General features: G+C 44.9%; 1 protein-coding gene across 19 annotated transcripts in view; it reads left to right on the forward strand.

The window, feature by feature from the left end:
• Positions 1–15,910, forward strand: part of IHO1 (interactor of HORMAD1 1) — a 66,137-nt gene extending 50,227 nt beyond the window's left edge. For all 19 annotated transcript variants that reach the window (XM_082210076.1, XM_082210075.1, XM_082210077.1 and 16 more), the window contains 2 exons: positions 11,728–11,834; positions 14,162–15,910. In XM_082210076.1, the coding sequence (XP_082066202.1) occupies positions 11,728–11,834; positions 14,162–15,163 (1,109 nt within the window). In that variant the 3' untranslated portion in view covers positions 15,164–15,910. The remainder of the gene's footprint in view (positions 1–11,727; positions 11,835–14,161) is intronic.
• The last annotated feature ends 7,053 nt before the right edge of the window (positions 15,911–22,963 follow it).

Consider the following 22,963-nt stretch of genomic DNA (forward strand, 5'->3'; position numbering starts at 1 on the left):
CTATTACTGAATGGGCTTTGCATTGGTATCATCTTTAACATCAGATTGCTGGGTTTACCACCAAATAATTTATTCTCTGAAGATTTTGAGTTATACTGATTTGTTTCGTGTGTGCAGTTTCTAAATATATGGTAAGCTAACACAACGTGGAGAATGTCTGACGTGCAATTTAGAACCGGCTTGTTATTTACTAGCTTTCTTAGCGAGCAATTAGAAAGAAACTCACATATTCCCCCAATTGTTTTCTCCCAGCTTGTAACACTGGCATGCCTACATGGATAGTGCCAAAGTGCATATGCACCCTAGAGAATTGTGCCCCAACCATGCCATAGAGCAGCTTGGAAATCTATCTGCTTCCTCCCTTCTGCCCATAGCTGTCAACTGTCCCTTATTTGGCGGGAAAGTCCCTTATCCCAGCGCTGTGTCCCGCTGCTGTCCCTTATTGATGATGTCCCTTAAATTTGCCGGGTTTCAAAGGAAGCAGCTCCTCTCCCTCCCTCCCTGCCGGCCAGGGAGGAGGGAGGCTCCAACTGTGTTGCTTGGCTGCGTTGCTCACCCAATAAGGAGTCTAAGAACGACTGGGTGGAGCTTGCATGCCTTGTGCTGATCAAATCGGCAGCGTTGCCTGGGGACTCGCCTTTGCTCAGCGCTTTCCAGCGGAGAGGTGACGGTGGTTTTCCTTGCTGCATCCCCTTTGCCGGGTTGCTGCGCTGTGGGAACCACCGCTTGAGGCTTCATTTGGCTGCTGGCTGGGCTTTCTGCCTTTGGCTTGGAGGGCCTCAGAAGTTGAACATACCTGTGCTTGGAAAATCCCTTATTTTGGCTGCTGATCCCTTATTTTTGAGGCTGCTGGTCCCTTATTTTCAAATCTGTCAGTTGACAGCTATGCTTCTGCCAATACGGATACACCTGAGAACAAGTGGGGATGGGGGAATGGCTAACCTACAACATGTCTGCAAGAAACAATCAAGAGAATTAAGCCAAATCTAGAGCATATATTTACCAAACAAAAAGTAGTACAGTTGTGCGGCAATCTTTGAGAGTCTGATTGAAAGTAAGAGGCCAACAGTTAAGAACATCTGTGCATGCACTCAGAAAGTAGTCAGCTTCATTGAGGGTAAAGGGCTTCCTTCAAGAACTTTTGCATATATATGTACAAAGCAGCCAGGTCAGCCTGACTGCTAATTCTACATTTCTTATATTTGCATTTCAAGCAAAAGAAATTATTTTGGGGGTAAATGGCACTCTAAACAGTGCACCTGAACATTACAAACTAGACAAATTCAAATCCACGCCTGAAATTACAGACTTCAGCAACATATCTGAATAATGTAGTATCTGACTGAGCACAAAGCAAAATAATTGTCACTGAAATTATTGTGTATGAATGGAGTCAGAGATTGGACATTATTTGTCTTGCAGGGCTGAAGGTCAGGATGACCAATGGAGAGCCAGGCTAAGGACCTCTAAAGCCAGGCTAAGAACCTCTGAAGCCATATTATAGAGCCATCTAAAAAGCTAAAAGCACATTTCTCTTTCTCCTGTTTACCACTTTGCCACCTTTTGTAGAGGCAGCTAGCTTGCAAGGATGCGGTTAGGGTAGCTTGCACCTGAGGTTAAGCCATTTCTGAGAAACGACCCCTGACAAACAGGACATAGCTAACCACTTAGAGAAACTGTCAAAACCACAGGATGCGCTTCCAGTAAACACCTGCTCAAGCCCAGTTCCAGGAACTGGTAAATAGGTTATAAGCCAGTAGCGCCACCTAGTGGAATAGGCAACTTGGAACCGAAAGGACACACCAATTTATTAATTGGTTGAGCTTTAATGAATATGCATCAATGACCATAGGAAATTGTCAATCATTGGCTAAAGGGATGCCAAGGGGCTGAACTGTGCTTTGCAAGAAGGTATATGAGTTAGCTACCCCCAAGGAGGGGCGGGCATTCTTCATTTTCCTGAATGCACCCTATTTGCTTTTTGTCTGACAAAAATCCAAATAAAAAAAACTTTTTCTTTAAGAAACTTTGCTGCCTGATTTTTTCATTCCTGGTCTGTATTTCTGAAGTCCCTTTCATTTCTGGTGCCGTGACTCGGATCAGAAGGACTTTAAGTGTCCTCAGAGACCAGGAGGCAGCTCCCTTGCCCTCTGGGCAGTGACGGCGGAGGGCCAACAGACCTCCTGGCTTCCAAGTGCACACCGAACCTTTTCTTCGGAGGGGGACAGAAGGCAACTTGACCCTCTTGCTGTATCCTGGGACAGAGGACAACGGATTTGAAGAGCCGAGATTGGGAGGACAGGGCAGAGAACAGCCGGCTGGGGTGAGTACATGGCAACAAGCCCTGAGGGGATAGGAAATCCTCCTTTTAATTAAGGAGAAGGGAGGTTCTGATCAAATCTCCAGCGTGGATAGTGGCATTAAGGAGAAGGGTTGACCCCTGAGAACCACCCACGCTTTAGTATTAGGAAGGAGAGAAAGGGGGGGCACAGGGTGGTTAGTGTATGGTACAACGTCTGGCGAGAGAGGCATTTTGTGCATGTATGTGTGTTACCCCGGGGCATTCCCCTGGGGTCGTAGCAACAAGTACTCCGTTTCCCAGTCGGGCGACCGCACCTGGGCGAGAAAAGTTGCGAAATGAATGTGTGAGTGTTTGGTGTGGGGACGCTGTACAGGGCCATACTGAAAATGAGAGGGGGAGGCTTGAAAGGTCCAGTAATCATCCTTCAATGTATGTTAAACAACTTCAAGAAAGGATTCAGCGGAGACTATGGCATAGACCAGGGGGGGACATCCTGACCAGATCCCCTATATAGACAACTGGCTGAAGGTTGTAGATGACAACCCCCCCCCCCTGGTTGAAGAAATGCAGGACTGAACATTGCAAAGTCACTCCCTCATGTCAGGTTTTGGAGAGGGAAGATGTCCAGAAGAAGTGCAGTGTTTATGGAGAAGAGTGTACAGAACAGTAAGCAGTTATTACTGCATTAACAGAGGAAAAAATAAATAAATACCCACTTTTGAGAAAAGAGCATGAAACAGGATGCTGCTATAGAATTAATGTAACAGGATCTTGAGCAGACAAATGAAGGACTTAATAGATTAAACACAAGTCATTTAGAAGAGAGGTCTCAACTAATTCAAGACCTCCAGAGGCATGGAAGAGAATTTGACAACCTCAGAGAGGTTTTAGCTGAGAAAGACAAAGAAATTTCTGCTATTATTTCAAATACAAATGTGTATTCTGAGCAGATTAATATTCTGAAATGTCAGATCAAATGCAAAGAGTATGAAATGCAAGACAGGGAAATTGCTGAAAGATGTACAAACCAAAGGTGTGAACAGTGGAGGCAGAAAGCTTTCAGAACTTTCTGAACAGTTAAGTGCAATAAAATCATAACTGACTGAGAAAAAAAAAATTGAAAACGCTAGTAAAACAAAAGAGAATGAAGAATTTGTTAGGCAAATCAAAGAGACTAGCCAAACAGTTAAAGATCTTCATTCTGCAATCAATACTTGTGATGTTACTTACAACAACAAACTCATGGAGTTTGACTCACAAATTAAATTGCTTAAAGAACAAATAAGTAAATCAGCTAAAAATTGCAAGAAACAGAAATAGAATCTAAGGAGGAACAGACCATCTTAAATCCCAGGTCGATGAACATATCTCTGCAAAGGAGAGATTGAACAAGTTACTAAAATTAAAAGAAATACAAAGAACAAAGTTTTGTGAATGAGCTGAAATCAGTGAAAGATTCACACAACCAGCTCACTTTACAAAATGCAAAAGAAGGGATGAAGATTTAGCTAATTTATCCAGACAACTTGCTGAACATACTGACCATCTAGAAATTGTCAGAAGGTCACTGCAAGGAAAGGCAGAGATTGTGATATCCCTAAAAGACAAGCTTAAAGTTGTGGAGCAGCAGGCTTTTGCAAAATCGGGATCCTAGGCTTCAGTATTTTAGCAAAACCTCTAAATGAGAGTACCAGAGGAAGAGAAAGAGACCCCTTTGAGTGGGGACCGGCCCAACAAGAAGCCTTTGAGACTATCAAGCAATTAGATTCCACAGTGAAAGGCTGGCCACCCTGTCTGTGGGCTGTCACTGCCACCGTCACACTAGTGGAAGAAGCAGACAGGTTCATGTTTGGCCAGGAGATGCATGTGAATGTGCCCCATTCGGTTCTCACCCTTATGGAATATAAGGACTATACAGGCTGAAACAGGCTTTGCCCAACCCATTGAGAAGTCTGCAGGCGCAGTGGAAGCTTGTGAAGTAGACGTGCCTGATGCTCTAGAGAGACCAAAGGGTCCTAGCCATTTTAAGGGCCAGCCTTGATTCTTGGCTGTTGCCAATAGTCCAAGGGAAGAAGCCCTGGGTCGCATGGCAGGAACTGAAGACAGCATGTCAGGCCACAGTGGCAGCCAGACCAGAGGGGGCTGGGCTGTAGGACGCCCAGAAAGCCCAGAGGGGGCTAGAGGATGCCCAGAAAAAGTACCAAGCCCAGAGGGGGCTGAGGCTGTTTTGGGAAGCTGTTTCTACGCTTCAATAAATCTGTGTGATGGACTGTGGGCTGGAGAGAGGCTGAGAGAAGGGAAGAGGAAGGCAGTTACAAGTTGTTCCTCAGGCAGCAGAGCACCCAGAAGTGGGGGTGCAAGCCAGGCAAGCCGTTCCAAGAGTTCTAAGAAAGCCAAAGTCTCCAAGAGTTGTTTGTGTTTTGAGGCGAAGTCCAACAGCAAAAGGCATTGCCCTGCAATTGGCAGTTGGATGCAAGGCTATAACGTCCAGAAGTTGAGATGTTACTAGAAACAGTATGGGGCCCCGAAGAGATTGCCGTGATGCACTGCAAAGGCCATCGGAGAGGCCAGGACATGGTCACTAGGGGCAACCGGAAGGCAGACAACGCAGCTCGTGAAGCAGCTTTGAAACCTCCACCAGCACTCAACGCAGCCCTCATCCCACAACTCACTCCAGACGATGTGGAACCACGCTACACACCGGAGGAACAACAGTGGGCACGCCAGGAAGGAGCAACACTCCAGGAGGGATGGTTCCAGCTACCAGACAACCGTGTTTTTGTGCCCCAGCATCTAGCCAGCGTGATTGTAAAGAACTACCACGAGTCTACTCACATAGGAAGCCCAGCTGCTAAAGCACACCTTGGGAGAATACTCTACATCCCCAACCTATCCCAACTAATTGCTGCTATCTCCCAAAAGTGTGTCCTGTGCGCCAAGAGCAACCCCAGACAGGGCCACCTTCCCCCACCGGGCGTACAACACGTGGGCTTCACCCCTATGGAAAGCCTGATTGTGGACTTCACTGAACTACCTCCAGTTAGGGGCATCAAATACCTGCTTGTGTTTGTCTGCACCCTGACGGGTTGGACAGTGGCCTCCCCAGAAGTATTGGCAGTGACAATGGCCCTGCCTCCATTGATGAAGTTGTGCAAGAAGTGTGCAAGGCGCTGCAGATAAACTGAAGGCTACACGCAGCCTACAGACCCCAGAGTTTGGGAAAACCTGAACTTATGAATCGCACCTTGAAGACCCACTTGGCCAAGCTGACCCAGGAGACGGGACTACACTGGATAGATGTCCTGCCCATTACCTTGTTTCAGATTCGGAGCGCTCCAACCAAGAGACTGAGACTATCACCCTTTGAACTTTTGTATGGCAGACCACCCGCTTTCGTCCGAGACATCCCCGCCAGTTTGGGGCGGGTGGGAGATCACATCACTCAGGAACAAGTGCAATTCCTGTCCCCGTGTGTGTTTGCTTCCCTTTCCAGGTACTACCTCGAGCCTACACCGTGCAGTCTCGCTGAGCCGGTCCACCAGTTCCAGCCGGGTGACAGCGTGGAAGCGCAACCCCCTCATCCCCAAGTGGCGAGACCCGTATACCGTCCTCCTCTCCATCCCAACTGCGGTGAGAGTAGCTGACGTGATTCCCTGGGTGCATCACACGCAGCGGATCATCACCTTGTGTCTGACGCTACCGGGAACAGCGTTGGGCCACGGGCAACGCGATCCTACGACTGATCATCACAAGGACTTTCACAAGGACTTTTCCCTTTTCTCTATTATGTTCTGTATTGATTTGCTCTATGTCCTATTGCCCTGACCCCACCGAGCCATATTGACCCTATTGGCCTGTGGACCTCTGCTACGACTGGTTCGTCTTGCCAGTGGTAAGAAACGGCGTGCTCATTGGCTATTGGGAACTGGGCTTTGATGAGGTTGCCGTATTGAAACATCCCACTACCCCACTGTGGCTTCTCTTCCACACCACTGTCCAGCGCACATGGGTACTGCTCCTACGGGAAGTTGCAGAGACGGTCGAAATCTATCGAGTTCTGGACCGCTCTTGCTGTTGTGGGGGGGTAACCAACTGTCACTCAGGGGGTAGAGCACTGTACCAACCCCATCTGGTAGACCAGGTCCTAATCTTAATCCAGGTGTTGCATGGGACGGAGCCTATCTTAATGCAAATATTGCAGGGGAGGGAGCCTGAACCAGGTGCGCATTGAAATTGCTGAACAAGTGCCAGTAAATCCTGCAGCCCCACCTGTGGTTGTCGTGGTGGCTCGAGCCTGCCAAAAATCCCAGAATACTGCCTGAACTACTGGGCCTGGTAACTCCACATCTAATACCCTTGAATGTGGTAGGGTATTCTTGTGGCTGCATAAGGGTTGCCACCCCAGGCTTCAGCCTCCATAGGCCCTGGTCAGAGACCACGTAGGTGACCTCCACCCAGTAGGACCAGCCTTTGAACTTTACAGAGTCTATTGCCATCCCTATAGCTCCCGAGGCCTAGCAGTGTATCAGTGTCAGGCGGCCACTTTTCCCTGTGTAGAGTGGGAACGTTTTGTGTGTAGATGCTGTTCACGCCTCAGTAGGGCCAGGAGTTAGAGGCCCACATGACCTGGCCTTCATGGGCCACCATCCCTTTGGCCTGTGGTATTTCTGTGTTGGTGGTACAGTTCTTTGTTCTGGGCCACCGAACATTCCTCGAATCAGGATGTGGATCATACCCTGCCTCCTGATGGTTCTCACCTCTCAGATGGCCACCGGGTGGAGGGAGAACACCTTCCTGAACATGACCACAGCTGTGGCCAAGAGCCTGAACAGGTCTGAGTGCTGGGTATGCGTGCGAGGTCAAGATTCTGAACACCACCTACGTGGTTCCCCAGCACCATATTTGAAGACTTGACAGGGTCATAGAGGGAGGCCCGTGTATCCACAGAAGTGTACATTTCCTGGCTCTCTATGATATTGTACCTATAGGTCCATCAAGCGAAAATGGGGAACCGTGACCGGTCAGCATTTTCGTGATGGAAAGGGGGGAATGCAGGGCTGAAGGTCAGGATGACCAATGGAGAGCCAGGCTAAGGACCTCTAAAGCCAGGCTAAGAACCTCTGAAGCCATATTATAGAGCCATCTAAAAAGCTAAAAGCACATTTCTCTTTCTCCTGTTTACCACTTTGCCACCTTTTGTAGAGGCAGCTAGCTTGCAAGGATGCGGTTAGGGTAGCTTGCACCTGAGGTTAAGCCATTTCTGAGAAACGACCCCTGACAAACAGGACATAGCTAACCACTTAGAGAAACTGTCAAAACCACAGGATGCGCTTCCAGTAAACACCTGCTCAAGCCCAGTTCCAGGAACTGGTAAATAGGTTATAAGCCAGTAGCGCCACCTAGTGGAATAGGCAACTTGGAACCGAAAGGACACACCAATTTATTAATTGGTTGAGCTTTAATGAATATGCATCAATGACCATAGGAAATTGTCAATCATTGGCTAAAGGGATGCCAAGGGGCTGAACTGTGCTTTGCAAGAAGGTATATGAGTTAGCTACCCCCAAGGAGGGGCGGGCATTCTTCATTTTCCTGAATGCACCCTATTTGCTTTTTGTCTGACAAAAATCCAAATAAAAAAAACTTTTTCTTTAAGAAACTTTGCTGCCTGATTTTTTCATTCCTGGTCTGTATTTCTGAAGTCCCTTTCATTTCCTCGATTATCTACCCATCACAATAATGGGGTGCTGTGGCAAACAACAACAAAACGATTGAAGGTGTCATTATCCTTGCTAATGTAGCATGTCTGAAAAATTGTTGTATGTACAAGCTACATTAGCAAAAAACACTTCCCCCTTGATTGTGACTACCGCAGCTGATGTGAGGACTCGGAGTAACCCATTAAAATATTTAGAATTAACTAATGCAACATCATGTTGCCAAAGAACCGTATTTCTGAACATAGGCACCTTTTGGTCCTAAACTGGATGAACATCCAATGGGATTGTAATTTCTTAGGCGCTGCACTGTGTTCACAGATTTTTAAAAGGGAACCCTTATACTGCCGGTGTCTGACTTCATAAGAACAAACAGCAGGTGGCTGGATGGGTTGCTGTCCATCAGTGAAACACCTGTGTGGAGATATGATTAAACAGCTCTCCCGAACTATACAGTTCTAAAGATGACTTCCAGACTGCTATGCCTTTTCTCAAGTCATCTGAAAGCACCCTTTGAGAAACTGACACCGTCTCCACTGGATGGTGTCACCAGGAGAATTGCTGAGAATTACTGTAAAAGTTCAAGATTCCCATTAGGACTCTAACCCAAATAATACATGAGGCTCGGCATTCAAATCCAGTAATTTACGGAAATGGATGGGTTTTTGAGCAAATAAATTTAGAAGCCATGCCCAGGGCACCAAGACTTCACAGGGCTGCTTAAAACTAATAAGCCCAAAAGCGATTGCGTTGGCTATTAGTGGAGAAACTGTCGCTTAGCAGTATTATTTTTTTCTTTGAAAAGGAAAAGAAAGATTACCCATCATCTGCATTCTGCTTTCAGTCTATAGCCTTGTGCGGTAATGTATTAGCCATTAATAAGGATAACCGCCATAGAGGGAAAGAGCCTTTTTTATTTCAGGAAACTTGTCTTAGATGTAACAGCCAGACTTTTAATGAGGCTTTTGCTTTTTGTCTAGTTTTTGAGCAAGGTTGACTGGGGTCAAGTAATATGCTTGGCTGTGACTGCGGCATCAGTGATGGATCTAAATGTGCTTCTGCCATGAAAACAGCTATAGAACATTTATAAAAAATAATAATAATGAGTAATGACGGTACTGTAATAACACAAAAGGAGTTTCTTATTTAATCATATGTGTTGATACTGTACAAGAGTGATGACCTTTTTGAAAACGGTGGTAAATTCGATTCAGTTGAGGAAATGATGAATTGTAAAATACCCTGAGATCCACTAGTTTGCCAGATGGATTATATGAAAGAAGCAGTGTGTAAACAGGAGATAATCTTGAATTTGATAAGCTGCAAGATTGACTTTACTGACTTCAGTGATATATTGAAAAGCATCAACTTTCCTGACAAAATGTGAATACTTAGGAAAAGTGTGGAATATATTAAAAATGTAAAATGGGTATCATATATGAAAACAAAGGTCAGAATAGATGTACCACTTCCTGTCTCATTGGCATTGGTTATTAGCTATACACATCAGGAGGAATTCAATGTTCTACTAAGGCGATTGTTCTGTTAGAATCCCTTCTCTCCTTCTGACGCCCCCTCTCCAATGTTAACCAGGGTGACCAAAGCCACCCATATCCCCAAATTAGGCCTGAAATCACAACAAAAGTGGTCTACATAATGTTTCATCATAGAACAAAAACAAGCACAGCAACACAAAATTCCAATAGTTGGCACAATCTTTTATTTCCAATGCTAAGTATGTGTGTGTGTGTGTGAGAGACTGAAATAAATTGATAAATTTATTTCCTCATTTACTGCTCCATCACTTCTTCCTCTGTTGTTTGTCCTATGTTGACTACCCTGTGTAGCCTTTTAGTTTGTAGGCTTCTCTGGCAGGGAGTTTGGTGTAGCGGTTAAGAGCAGTGGACTCGTAATCTGGTGAACCGGGTTCGCCTCCCCGCTCCTCCACATGCAGCTGCTGGGTGACCTTGGGCTAGTCACACCTCTCTGACGTCTCTCAGCCTTATTCACCTCACAGAGTGTTTGTTGTGGGGGAGGAAGGGAAAGGAGAATGTTAGCCGCTTTCAGACTCCTTAGGGTAGTGATAAAGCGGGATATCACATCCAAACTCTTCTTCTTCTTCTTGCTATACGTAGAGTACATTGTTGTTGTTTAGTCGTGTCCGACTCTTTGTGACCCCATGGACCAGAGCACGCCAGGCACTTCTGTCTTCCACTGCCTCCTGCAGTTTGGTCAAACTCATGCTGGTAGCTTCGAGAACACTATCCAACCATCTCGTCCTCTGTCGTCCCCTTCTCCTTGTGCCCTCCATCTTTCCCAACATCAGGGTCTTTCCCAGGGAGTCTTCTCATGAGGTGGCCAAAGTATTGGAGCCTCAGCTTCACAATCTGTCCTTCCAGTGAGCACTCAGGGCTGATTTCCTTCAGAATGGATAGGTTTGATCTTCTTGCAGTCCATGGGACTCTCAAGAGTCTCCTCCAGCACCATAATTCAAAAGCATCAATTCTTCGGCAATCAGCCTTCTTTATGGTCCAGCTCTCACTTCCATACATCACTGCTGGGAAAACCATAGCTTTTACTATACGGACCTTTGTTAGAGTACATAGCACTATATAATTAGTCAATACTAAAAATTCTCAGGAAACTAACTACTCTACAAAGTTTTGCCCTTTTTTGGGGCACTTTTTCCATGCCTGAGTAAAAATGCAGAATACACAGAACCCAAAATATGTATACTGAGGCCTGTTAACTACGATCGAAATTATTGCAGATAGCAGGAGCCGATTTGAAGTTATTGGCAGAGGCACTTCATGGGCTTTCAGTTATAGCTAGACCTTGCATCGGCTGATGCATGCTCTATGTGTTATGTACCAAAAATCAAGCAAATAATAACCTTGATGATGATGATGATAATATTTGCATACCGCCCTTCATCTGTAGATCTCAGGGCGGTTCGCAGCATAAAGATACAAGATAAAAACACAAAATACGTAATAAAAACAAAACAACCCATAACCCCACCTCCCCCTTCCCTGACTTCTCTTGTAGCTAATTCCTTTGTGGATATATCATTGGCACTGTACACTTACTTCCTGCTTGCAGCAAATGGGGCTCTGGATTTTGTGGGAGGGGTGGAATGTGGTATGTGGTGGACCAGATGGGCCTCAAAAGTTCTTTCCAGCTCTGTTATTCATAGTGTGGGGTTGTTGTTTTGATTAACAAGCATGCGCTATACAAACTGTACAAAAGTTAAGCCTTTTGAGTGCCACTTTTTTTGAAAAAGCAAGTGGCATTTCCAAGAACCTTCCACACATGTCTCATCTTAGTCATTGGTAGAACTGTGGCATGATGACGTGTATGGGGTTGGGATGTGCTGTGAAAATACCTTGAATTACTTGGAATTATATGGAAGAGATTGGGCTAGGGATCTGTATGTATAAAAGAAGAAGCAGGTGGGCTTTATAACATTTATAAAATGAATCTTCCTTCGTTGCACATGCCCACTTGGAAGTACCATTGTGTCAGTTTTAAATAACACTGTGGTGGTGGGGACATTTTCTAGTTCTCTTTGTGAAATGTTGCGCCCACTTTATAACCCACAGTATACAATTTCATTCCAACCTCGCTGAGAAACACTGAGTGGCATTTTATCTTTGACAGAGTAAATGTGACAGGATAAATGTGGTTTGTATTGATTTCTGTGTCTAGTGCAAGAAACGTCTCAATCCTATTATGAATTGGTGCTGAATGCTCTGAGAGACAAAAATGAAATGGAACAAGCATTACTAGGAGTGGAGAAGAAAAGGCTGGAAAACGTAAGTGTGGAGATTGTTCTACTTTATTTAGCTGAACTCTGCCCCCACTTCTTCTTTTCTCTCTTCAGAAAATGCAGACTAATTATCAGATGGTGCCTTCAGAGACACATCTGTACATTTCCTGTAATGAAATAATAATCAGCTTTTTAGCTGTAGTGCATTGTTGTCAGGGACTGTAGTTTGCCACAAACAAGACTCCAAAATGCCAAAAAAAAACCACCCAACACTCAGGTTCACAACCGGCAGAATAAATTGGTCCCTCCACCATTATTATTTTTTTCAAAGTATCACTTATGTATAGACTCCTCTTTCGGGCAGTGGGGACTTTTCACAGGGGAACTGCATATCCTTGCAACATTTTTTTTCTGGTGAAAATAGGGATGTCCTGTTTCGTACCCTCCAACATTTATCCTATGAAAATAGGGGAAAGTGGGACATTTTGGAATCAAATCAGAAACTGGGACAGCTTCTGTAAATCCAACTGTCCCTGGAAAACAGGGTGGGTCTGGAATTGACATATTTTTCTTGGGATAGAGTGGATTTAACAAAAACAATGATATTCAGTTTTATTAAGAAACTAGAAACTCATCACCTTCATTATCGTTTTCCCCTTAATAATAAAGATGCAAGTTTTCTTAGGGAGCCAATGTGGTGTAGTGGTTAAGAGCGGTAGTCTCATAATCTGGGGAACCAGGTTCGCAGCTCTGCTCCTCCACATGCAGCTGCTAGCCACACTTCTCTGAGGTTTCTCAGCCCCACTCACCTCACAGAGTGTTTGTTGTGGGGGAGGAAGGGAAAGGAGAATGTTAGCCACTTTGAGACTCCTTCGGGTAGTGATAAAGATATCAAATCCACACTCTTCTTCTTCTTCTATGCACATGTTTGCTGAGAAAACATAAGCTACCAGAGCAGTCCACTCACATCTATGTTAGGGCTCCTAAAGATGACCTATTTATTAATTAATCATCCTCCTGATTTGCTTGCACAAAGCTAACATGGAAGTTAGATTAAATTGGGTTTTTATTTCACATTTGGTCTGATTTGTTTGCAAGGAGGCTATATGACAATAGGCGTGTGTCCTGATTTGCTTGTGGTGTGGAACATCCTTCTATCAATCATGCGTTTTTCCATACTTTACAATCCTTTTCCCTGTCACTTTCCCAACTGCTAAAAGTCTTTTAAAAAGTGGATTTGTTGCACTAGTGTGACAGGGTGCTTTAATCTACTTTACTTGTGCTAATACTGAAACCCTGGAGGTACCTTTAGTTGTTTGTGGCCAAAAAGAATTAGCTGGCTTTGGTAAGATTGCCCCCATGTAATTCTTAACTGTTGCAGGGGAGTGGGTGCTTTCAAGCCTATGAGGAGAATTGCTCTGTATGAAAAAGAGGCATCAGGCACATTCAGAGCAGTGCTGCTATACTCTTGCGATCACCCTCTTGCCTTTGATTTGCAGAATAAATTATCTTGCCCTGGAATGCCAATGCAACACCTCTGAGGTCAGCCTAACAAGGGATACAGGTTAATAAGGGTCTCAAGGATGGAATTAATCAACGAGGGTCACAAAGAGCTGTCTCTGTTTAAGATGTCAGCTTTCAAAACTGTACTATGCAGGAATCAAATATATTAAAAATGTAGCTTTCAGAACCTGGAACTCCTATGAAAATAAGGAAACTTCTTCACTCAAAAAAGAGAAGTTAGGAATGTCATAAAATTAATGAAACTAGGTGAATAATTTGGGAACACTGTTTCATGAATGATCAGAGAAAAAGCCATGACAGGAATAGAATGAATCTAAAAGAAACCAATGAAGAGTAGGGATGCTGCCCCCCCCCCAAAAAAAAGGGGGGGAGAGGGAGAGAATGATTTTGACTAATATCTCCTTCCTTCTAATAACTGAAATTTCTACTCCAATTTCTACTCCAATAGGTAAAATATGCATGTGAAATGTCATTCAGGTCAATAAATTATTGGCTCACTAAATTATTTAGCTGAGAAAATTATCAGCACTCGTCCACATTCATGAAAGTGAGAGGTATCATGGTGGCTATGTTCTGACTCCATACTTGGAAGTAATAATACTTCTGAAAAGCAGTTGAGAGGAAGGTTTTCTTGTTCCTGGGTCCTGCTTGTGGGCTTTCCACAGGGATCTGGTTGGCCACCGTGAGAACAGGATCCTGGGCTAATTAGAACATCAGTTGATCCATGCTCGCTTCACTATTTCTTCGTTTTGTTTTGTTTTGTTTTTGGTTTAGAATTGAAAGCATTTCTGTTCTAGATTGCGAATTCATACCGTCTAATGATTCTACTCCCCGCATCACTTTCCGCAGAAAGATACGGAGATCTCAGATCTGAAATCCAGCCTGCAGTCGCTGACGGAGAGTTTGGAGCAGCTCACAGCTCAGCAGAAAGAGCAACACTTGAAGCTCTGTGAGCGGTTGGAACACCTGCAGCTCCCTAGCCTTCTGGCTGATTTGCAAACATTCATTTCTGCACCCAGAGTACCAATTCATATAAAGGACAGTGTTTCCCAGACTTCCCCAGACATGATGTCCAGACAGGTACCTAACAATTCCCACTCAAGTGATGCTCCTCCAGGCAGCCTGGTCATTTCTACTGCCACAGTCTCACAGGGCAAAGAAAATGCTGACATTCAGCAGAGCAGCCGTTCTGGGGCTGGGAGCCGTGATGCTGACCGTCCTCATTGCAGCTGCCGCTCCAGTGCAGACACCGCTGCAGGCAGCCACAAGGAATGCTTGTTATATACTCAAGGACCAAGTCTATCCACACCACTGAGGAAAGTGGTCAAGAAAGGCAGTCGGGCAAAGGGACTTAACACTCCAAAGCAGCCACAGTTGAACTGGACTCACAACGACAGTGCAAACAGCCACAAAAGTGAAAAGCTGGCCAGAGAGAGCATGATACAAAGTAAAGGTGGAGGAAGCAGGATGAAAAGAGAACCCCCAAAATATAGTGAGAGGAAAACACTTTATTCCTCCAGGAAAGGAGGGAATCATTCAAAGGTTACTACTAATGCCAGACAAGGGTTTTCTAAGTCCATCAAGTCTCCACACCTTCTGCTCCAATTCCATGAAAATTCACAGAATATACCAAATATGCCAGTAACGTCCGGAGTTAAAAAGGAAGTGGATCTTTCTTGTTCAAAAAACAATAGTTTCTGGGCAGGCTCCTCTCCGGAAAGCTCTTTTTCTGAAAACCAAGTGAGATGGCTCAATCTCTCTGATGAATACTCATCTGCTTGTGGTAAACCAGCCCAGCAGAAGACTAGAACATATTGCCCGTTATTTTTTGACAGTGATTTTTCTGATTAAGAGTGTTCTCTAAAAGATGCTTCTTGTATGTAATCATCTTAGTAATACATTGTTATGAAAACCTTTTGTGCATCACAAGCAGTAATACGCTCCTTTCTGCAAAACTCCCAAAATGCATCACTATAACCTTGAGCAAAATTATCTATACCTGGCTTCCTTTAAAAAAAAGATGCATTGGGCCTATTAAGATGTTCCTTAACCAGATAGAAAACCTGGGGTAAGTCTCAGACTTCCTCATCCTTTACAATCTGATCTCAGGCTGTACCATAGTCTAATAAAAGCAGGAACTCTGTTGAACCTGCCTCGCCCCGCAGAATCCATCCCCAGAAAGAATAACTGATCTCTGCGGTGGCATTTGGGAGATATACTATGTTCAAACAAAATACAGCATAGATCTGCCTTCATTTTCTTCCCATGTCAAGGAGATGGGAGGAGATTGTACATGTGCCTGAGACACTTAAAGGGCTGAGACATCTCAACAGGCCCTTTGATATCCTTCTTCTCCCCCAAAGTGTGTCATCTAAAAACAGAACAAAAATTTGTTATGTGTGTTGTGTCCAATAATGCAGTTATTGTTTACTTCGGGCAGTGCTGGTACAGTAGGTTTGGGCAGGGGAACAGAGTAAAAGATGTAATCGCTTTTATTTCTGATGTGACCGTTTGAAAGGTGTTAGTTAAGTGTGCATAATAAAAGTCCAATAGATAGTTATTGGTGCGGTACCAATAAAGTTGGAAACATTCTTGTAATTGAATGTTTCCGTAACACACATCCCACAGACGTGTGGGAAAGCAGCACCATGGTGGTTTGTTGGTGTATGTGTGATAAAGAGTCCTTTGTGGAGTGGTATTTGCTGGAGAAAGCATGCATGAGTGTGTTGAGATGGAGAACACTTTCTTTTCCATATTGCTTTCTCCCTCCTGGTATGATTCCAGCAGCTTCTCGCTCCCTGCAAATTGAGGCATGTTTTGAACTTGGGTATTACACCAGTCTAGTGCTCTTCAGTGGGGAAAAGCATCTTTCTTGATGGAACCCAGAAGGAGGAAAGACCGAACAAGCAGGCAATTTCAAAAAGGGAAATACTGTACCATCTATAAAAAAAAGTTCCCGAAAACATTCACCTTACTTTGCAGGGTTGCTAGTTGCAAGCCAATCCTGCACAGAAAATTTTACTTAGATCAGAGGCGAAAGCATTTCAGGGTCACCTAGATGGGACAGATCCGCCCCTCTCCACAGGGGCAAAAGCCTTTTTTTCAAAGCAGATGCTAAAAGAGAAGTTTGGGCTTGAAGCACTGGCTTGATTTTGGGCTCGGTGTTGTATGCCAATTTAGGATCAGCCAGTGCTAACGATCCCAAACTTGCCAGCTGTGCAGAAGTAATTTCCTTTGAAGCTAAAATCAATTAATATGCAGATAGTGAAGAAACAGACACCCCCCCCAATTAATCTATACAAGAATAAATACTTCAAAGAAACAGGCAAACCATCAAGGCAAGATGAGGTTAATTGTTTAGTTAATTTTACACTTGCCAAGCAGCTCTCAAAGTCCCCAAACCAGCGGTAGATATCTCAGACAAAAAGGGATGTTGGTAATGAACCGAAATCCATATTTTCAAGGGTATGAGAGTCCCGTTTTATGTGATGCTTCAGCATGCGATGAAGGCATCCTGGAGATCAGTTTGGGATTTTCAGATATCCAGCATATCAAAATTATATCCAGGAATGCCCTTTTCATCACAAAAGGATAGCCCTAGATAGTCCGGCCTGTAGAGAGGCAATTGTGACTGCACAAAAGCAAGGGGAGCAGAAGGAAATGCAGTGGAGGCTGGTCTACAAGTGCTACTGGGACGCAGCCCTCCCAAGGAGAATGTCAAGCGATCGAAAGCAAAATTCCCAAGAAATCTCAAAGCTGCATATTCTTTTCTCTCCCCGCACACATTTTATACTTCCATTTGAACTCGGGTAAGCTCTGCAGACGTTTCTGCCAGTCTACTGTTCTCTGGCCAACCAGGTCTCTGTAGTGCTCAGCCAATCCTAATCCCAAAATTATAGCTAAGGCAAAGAGGTCCCTCCAATGTGTCTCTGGGCAGAAAAAATATGTGAAAATTGAGCCCTAGGGCTGCCTGCTTTTAAGCCCCTTTGTGGTAGTCCCACCTCCCTCCTGCTATGAAGCCTAGTAGGGCTGCTTGAAGGGCAGTCTGAGCATGCTCAGAACTGTTCCCTCAAAAGCCACACCTCAAAACACATGATTTGGAGTTTTCCAGGAGAATGGTTTGGTTGCCAGTTTGAGCAGCTTGATTTTTTTTAAAATTAATATTTGTTAAGAGGAAGTAATGGAAGACACGAGTGTGTCAGTATCTTTATGCGCCCATTTTTTATTTAACTACAGTGGTACCTCGGATTAGGTACTTAATTCGTTCCAGAGCTCTGTTCTTAACCTTAAGTCTGTAACCTGAAGTGTATGTAACCTGAAGCGTATGTAACCCAAGGTACCACTGTATTTGTATTTTTTCATGGGATTGGGGGAGGAGGGCTAGGAAGGCTGTCTAGTATTGAAAGCATATTTCGGGTTTTTGTCAGTCCCTGGAAATCTGTGGCAGTGTGGCATGCAGTACTCTTCACATGTCTTCCCAGCCTCTTACCATTTTAAGGGCTCGTTTACTGATGATAGCAGCCAAACCAGCCCTTAAAACTAGAAATTTGGGAAAGTGGGAAGAGAGGGCAGAATGCTTGTGCTAGGACTGCATTAGCAGTAACACTCTAATCAGGAGTATGAAATCAGGAGTTTAGATATGTAGCGAAGGGTGGAAATGAGGTGGTAGAGCCTTGCTGAGGTGGTAAAATGGACTGTACCACTTTAGAGAGCGGGTGGAGAGATATTCATGAATTATCCCCTGGGAAGAGGGGAAACCTGGGTAGGAAAAGAACACAGCAAAGAGCAGGCTGCAATAGCACTTTTCTCCCTGTGGTAGTTTGTGGGTAGAGATGGGGAGGGATTTGTTTTTTGTTTTTAAAGATAAACCCCTCAAATCCCCACTTGTTGAAACAATGTGAGGACTGAAAAACAGCCATCCTTCAAAATTCTCACGTACCCCAATTTTGCAATGCAGTTTGAAAGCCAGTTTTCCCAAAAATGCACATATGAGGTAAAAGTGTGCATTAAAAAAAATTACGTGAAAAAACAAAAATGCAGTCTGTTCGGGAAAATTGGTTGCAGAAATGTGTGTGTTAGTCAAAACTCTGTTTATTAGGGTAAATTTACGCTAAAATGCTGGGGAATTTTCATGCGGATCTTTTAAAAAAATCAGTTGTGGCCAAAATGTAGAAATCTGAATTTAAGTCTGGGGAAAATGAGAGACCTGAACTTGACAGTTCCTCCTATCCCTATTTGCAGTTGTTATTAATATTACTAACTTGCAGGAACTTTTTTTGATGAGAGAGAATTACAAAAACGATGCCCCAACTGGTACAGAATTGGGCCACCTCTTTCTGTGGCATGTCACAACAAGGCCTGCGATCTCAAATGCCCAACATTGGGCAGACGATGCTCTTTTCTTATGCAGCGATTTCCTGCGTGGTGTAGAATAGTTGCCAGGCCTGTCTGCGTGAGACATGATCCATGCGTGTTGTTCCAGCTGCTGCTTAACTTAATTTATCTCAATCCCCTGGAAGACGAAGCTGTGAAAAAATGATCGCTGCGCGTCCTGCTTCTGGTTTTCATAGGCGCAGGATCCCATCATTGCCTTTCCTTTCTGTAATTCTGCAATGTTCACGCCTCGTTGGGCAAACATGACAAGCTGACATTTTCCATCAGTGCGTCAACATTCCCCCGGGGGAAGCCAAACGGCTCCGTGGAAAGTGACAGCGACACAAATGACTAAGGAAGTATGCAGGGTCCTGAGAGCGATGGGGAATGCTGGTGCGATAGCCGTCGTGTATGTGTGTCTCTGCTCGCCCCCCGCCAGCCCGCCTTCCCTTATGCCATCATCACTCAAACAGAAGAACTTGAGAAGGAAGCTGGTGTCATTCATTACCTTGGGGTCCAGATCCCCCAACAGCAGGGAAATAAGGGCCAGGATGCTAAAGGGATGGGCATGTGGTGCTAGCTCCAGAAGCGTTCTCCTGTCTCCCTGCCCAAAAACGCAGCACTGCCAATTCTCTACCACAGAAGACTCCATTGCAGAAGACATGAGGCTCCATCGCAAGGGCTGCCCTTGAGATTGACCCAGAAACTCCAGCGGGTGCAGAATGCCACGGCGAGACTCCTTACGGGGTCCTCGCCACGGGATCACATTCACCCAGTGCTGTACCAGCTGCACTGGCTCCCGGTGGAGTACAGGATCAGGTTTAAGGTGCTGGTTTTAACCTTTAAAGCCCTATACGGCCTAGGACCCTCATACCTACGGGACCGCCTCTCCTGGTATGCACCACAGAGAAACTTACGGTCTTCAGACAAAAACATCTTGGAGGTCCCGGGCCACAGAGAGGTTAGGCTGGCCTCACCCATAGCCAGGGCTTTTTCGGCTGTGGCTCCAATCTGGTGGAACGCTCTGTCACAAGAGACTAAGGCTCTGCGGGACTTGACATCTTTCCGCAGGGCCTGCAAGACAGAGCTGTTCCACCAGGCCTTTGGCCAGGGCACAGCCTGACCCCCTCCTGTGGTAATTCTTCACAGAACTCGAGCCCAATGGTTGCCATCAATTTGATTTGAACTGATTTTATAATGAATTGATTTTAGAATGCTGTATTATTTTACTGTTGTTAGTCGCTCTGAGCCCAGCTTTGGCTGGGGAGGGTGGGATATAAATTATTATTATTATTAGTATTATTATTAGTATTATTATTACTACTGGAGAACTTTAAGCAGAACAGCATCTAGCAGCGCAGGTGCTGCGAAAAGCTAGGCTGCGCCTATCTTAAGTGCTCCGTTCCAGCTTGTTTCTTGCTAGAGTAACCTCCGAGTTCTGTGTTCCCCTGGAGTTCCTTCCCCGCACCCCATCTTGCCTTGATTTGCACCAAGGCTGGGACTCACCATGGCAGGGCGCCACACCTGGATCAGACCACAGGTCTCTCTTAGCAACCACATTGGGCAAAAGATTCCTGCATTGCAGGGGGTTGGTCTAGATCAGGCACCCCCAAACTCGGCCCTCCAGCTGCTTCTTTTTTTTCTTATAAAATTTTTATTGGGTTTTCACATTTTATATAGACAAAGACAAAAACACGAAAAACATAAAAACAAACAAACAGAAAAGTAAAACAACAAACATATATAGTTTCCAAAAAAACACTTATTTTCTAACCCTGGTCATTGACTTCCCCCCACCCCCTCCCTTGCATCCCTATTCCCAAATTTGTATCAGCAAATTGGCATTTCCTTATCCATCTTAATATTAGTCCTTTATATATATATAAAAAAAGCAAAATTAAATTTATTCTAAGTTGGACCTCAGTTCCCTTCCAACGATTTCCCATTTTGTCTTAAATAATAATCTTGTTAGCTAAATCCCATAGTCTTAAGTGTTGTTGAAACTAGATTCTTCCCTCCCTCCCTTCCCCGGTTTGTGTCCCTTCCGAAAACATGTCCAAAATAGCAATTATTAGCCCGGATTCCTTACGTCCGAGGCTCTCAAATCTCTTTCAGTCCCTCTCCGCCGGCCTAGTTGGCAATCCTTTATGTCGGTCTTCACGTCTCGAAAGAGTTCTTTCACAGTCAGTCCAAAATCTCTTCCCATATTTGCAAGCAACTGCTGAGGAATTTCCACAAGGCATGAATTTTGAACATAATCAAAGTCAGAGTCTATGTGGAGGCCCCAATTATATTTCTTTATTTTAAATTCCTTGATTTCATAAATTCCCAGGGCCTCCACTTTCATCTTCTGGATCTTTCGTAGATTTGTAGTAGGTTCAGTCCAATAGTCTCCTTGTTTATATTCCACAGATGTCAGCTTCTGGACAATATTTTCCCATTTCAGTTCTTCTCTTTCTTGTTTTGTCTTCTCCTCTTCTTTGGTTATCATTTCCGGCTCAGCTGTGGATTCTTTCTCAGCCAGGTTCTCATTACATTGAACAGAACTACTTGTTTCAAGATTCAAGGTCATCAATTGTTCACTCATAGCCGTAGTCTGTTCCTGTAAGATTCCAACCAAATAAAACATCCTTTCGATTTCTCCCAGTATCTTTCCATCCACAGCCATTGTAATTCCACAGATTTCCCCCTAGAGGGAATCTGGTTACTTAGTGTTCTTTTCTCCAACTGTCTTATTATTGATTCTTTGTTTCCAACAATTTTAGTTCAATTGTAACTCCTTTTAATCCAGAGGGGTCTTAAGTAGCAATTTTTCTACTATTAACAGTCCGTTTGACAGCTTTGACAGCTGTCAAACTCTGCTCTTCTTATACCAGCTCCAAAGTAGGACACTCCCGGGCCCGGGAGGGGGGGTTGCTTACAACAGGAATATACCCCTTCCAACACTCCTCTCTCCTGCTCAAAAAAAAAAAAAAAAAACAATTCCTTTTCCAAATCTTGGAAGTTACTGTCTTTTTAAACTCACCCTTTACAGGGTAGGCACTCCAGCTTAGTTCTTTTATCGTTGCTCTGGATCGTCTGCAAGGGGGGGGTGCGGACTTCCTTTTAACACATCCCCCGATCGTCTCAAATTCAATAGGTGAAATTCTTAGAATCCAAATTCAATTAACTCACGGGTTCTTTTTCTCAGCCGAATTTCAAGGAAGGAAGTCAGCGCTCTCCGGTCATGGCTCGCGGCTTCGCTCAGCAGAGGTAGCGATGGACTCTCGGTGCCACGCCACCCCCCGTATCCCCTCCGCAGCCTTTAAAAAGGCTCTTTGCGAATCAGGGGGGGCGCTTAAGGCACCCACCGAGTCTTCAGTCCGCAGGCTTTCGTGCCTGCGGTTTTAAGGGTCCCCGTGTCGCCGGCACGGCAAAGACCCGTCCCCCGCTGAGCCGATTCCCTCCGGAGCTCGGAGGGAATCCGCCATTCCCAGATCGCGCCAACCCCGGAAGTGGCCCTCCAGCTGTTTCGGGACTACAATTCCCATCATCCCTGACCACTGGTCCTGTTAGCTAGGGGTGATGGGAGTTGTAGTCCCGAAACAGCTAGAGGGCCAATTTGGGAATGCCTGGTCTAGATGACTGTTGTGGTCCCTCCCAACTCTACAGTTCTAAGCTTCTAAGATCTTCCATCCCTCAGTGGCCCATCAGGGGTGCTTTCAGACAGTTGCAATCTTCAGGTGGGATTCAATCACACCCCAGCAAATTCAGATTAAGAACGTAAGAGCTCTACTGACCCGTCTAATCCAGCATCCTGTCCATAGCTGTCAACTTTTCCTTTTTCTTGCGAGGAATCCTATTCTGAATAAGGGAAGTTCCCTTAAAAAAAGGAAAACGTTGACAGCTATGATCCTGTCCCCACAGTGGCCTGTGGGAAACTTGCAAGCAGGATTCGAACACAGCACTCTCCGCTCATCTGCTTTCCAGCAACTAATATTTGGATGCGTTGCTGCCTCCAGTTGTGGACGCAGGGCACAGCCATCATGGTGTAAACAGGGGTGAAATTATAGATTGGGCGGTCTTTTGAAACAGACCCGCTTCCCCAAAATATTGCACTTGTTGGGATAAGGAAGGGGGTGGGGAAATCCCACTGGAAAACGTGGGATAAAGCTTGCTTAATGCCATGCCATCTAACCTTCCTGTAAGCAAAGGAAGATAAATGCCCTGGGCCTCTGCTGCATGCTCATTGGCCAGAAAAGTCCTGCCTGCCAGCCAAAATGGGACAGGGATTCCCTT

This window comes from Podarcis vaucheri (assembly GCF_965113315.1).
Source record: "Podarcis vaucheri genome assembly, chromosome: 2".
NCBI classification, from domain to species: Eukaryota; Metazoa; Chordata; class Lepidosauria; order Squamata; family Lacertidae; genus Podarcis; species Podarcis vaucheri.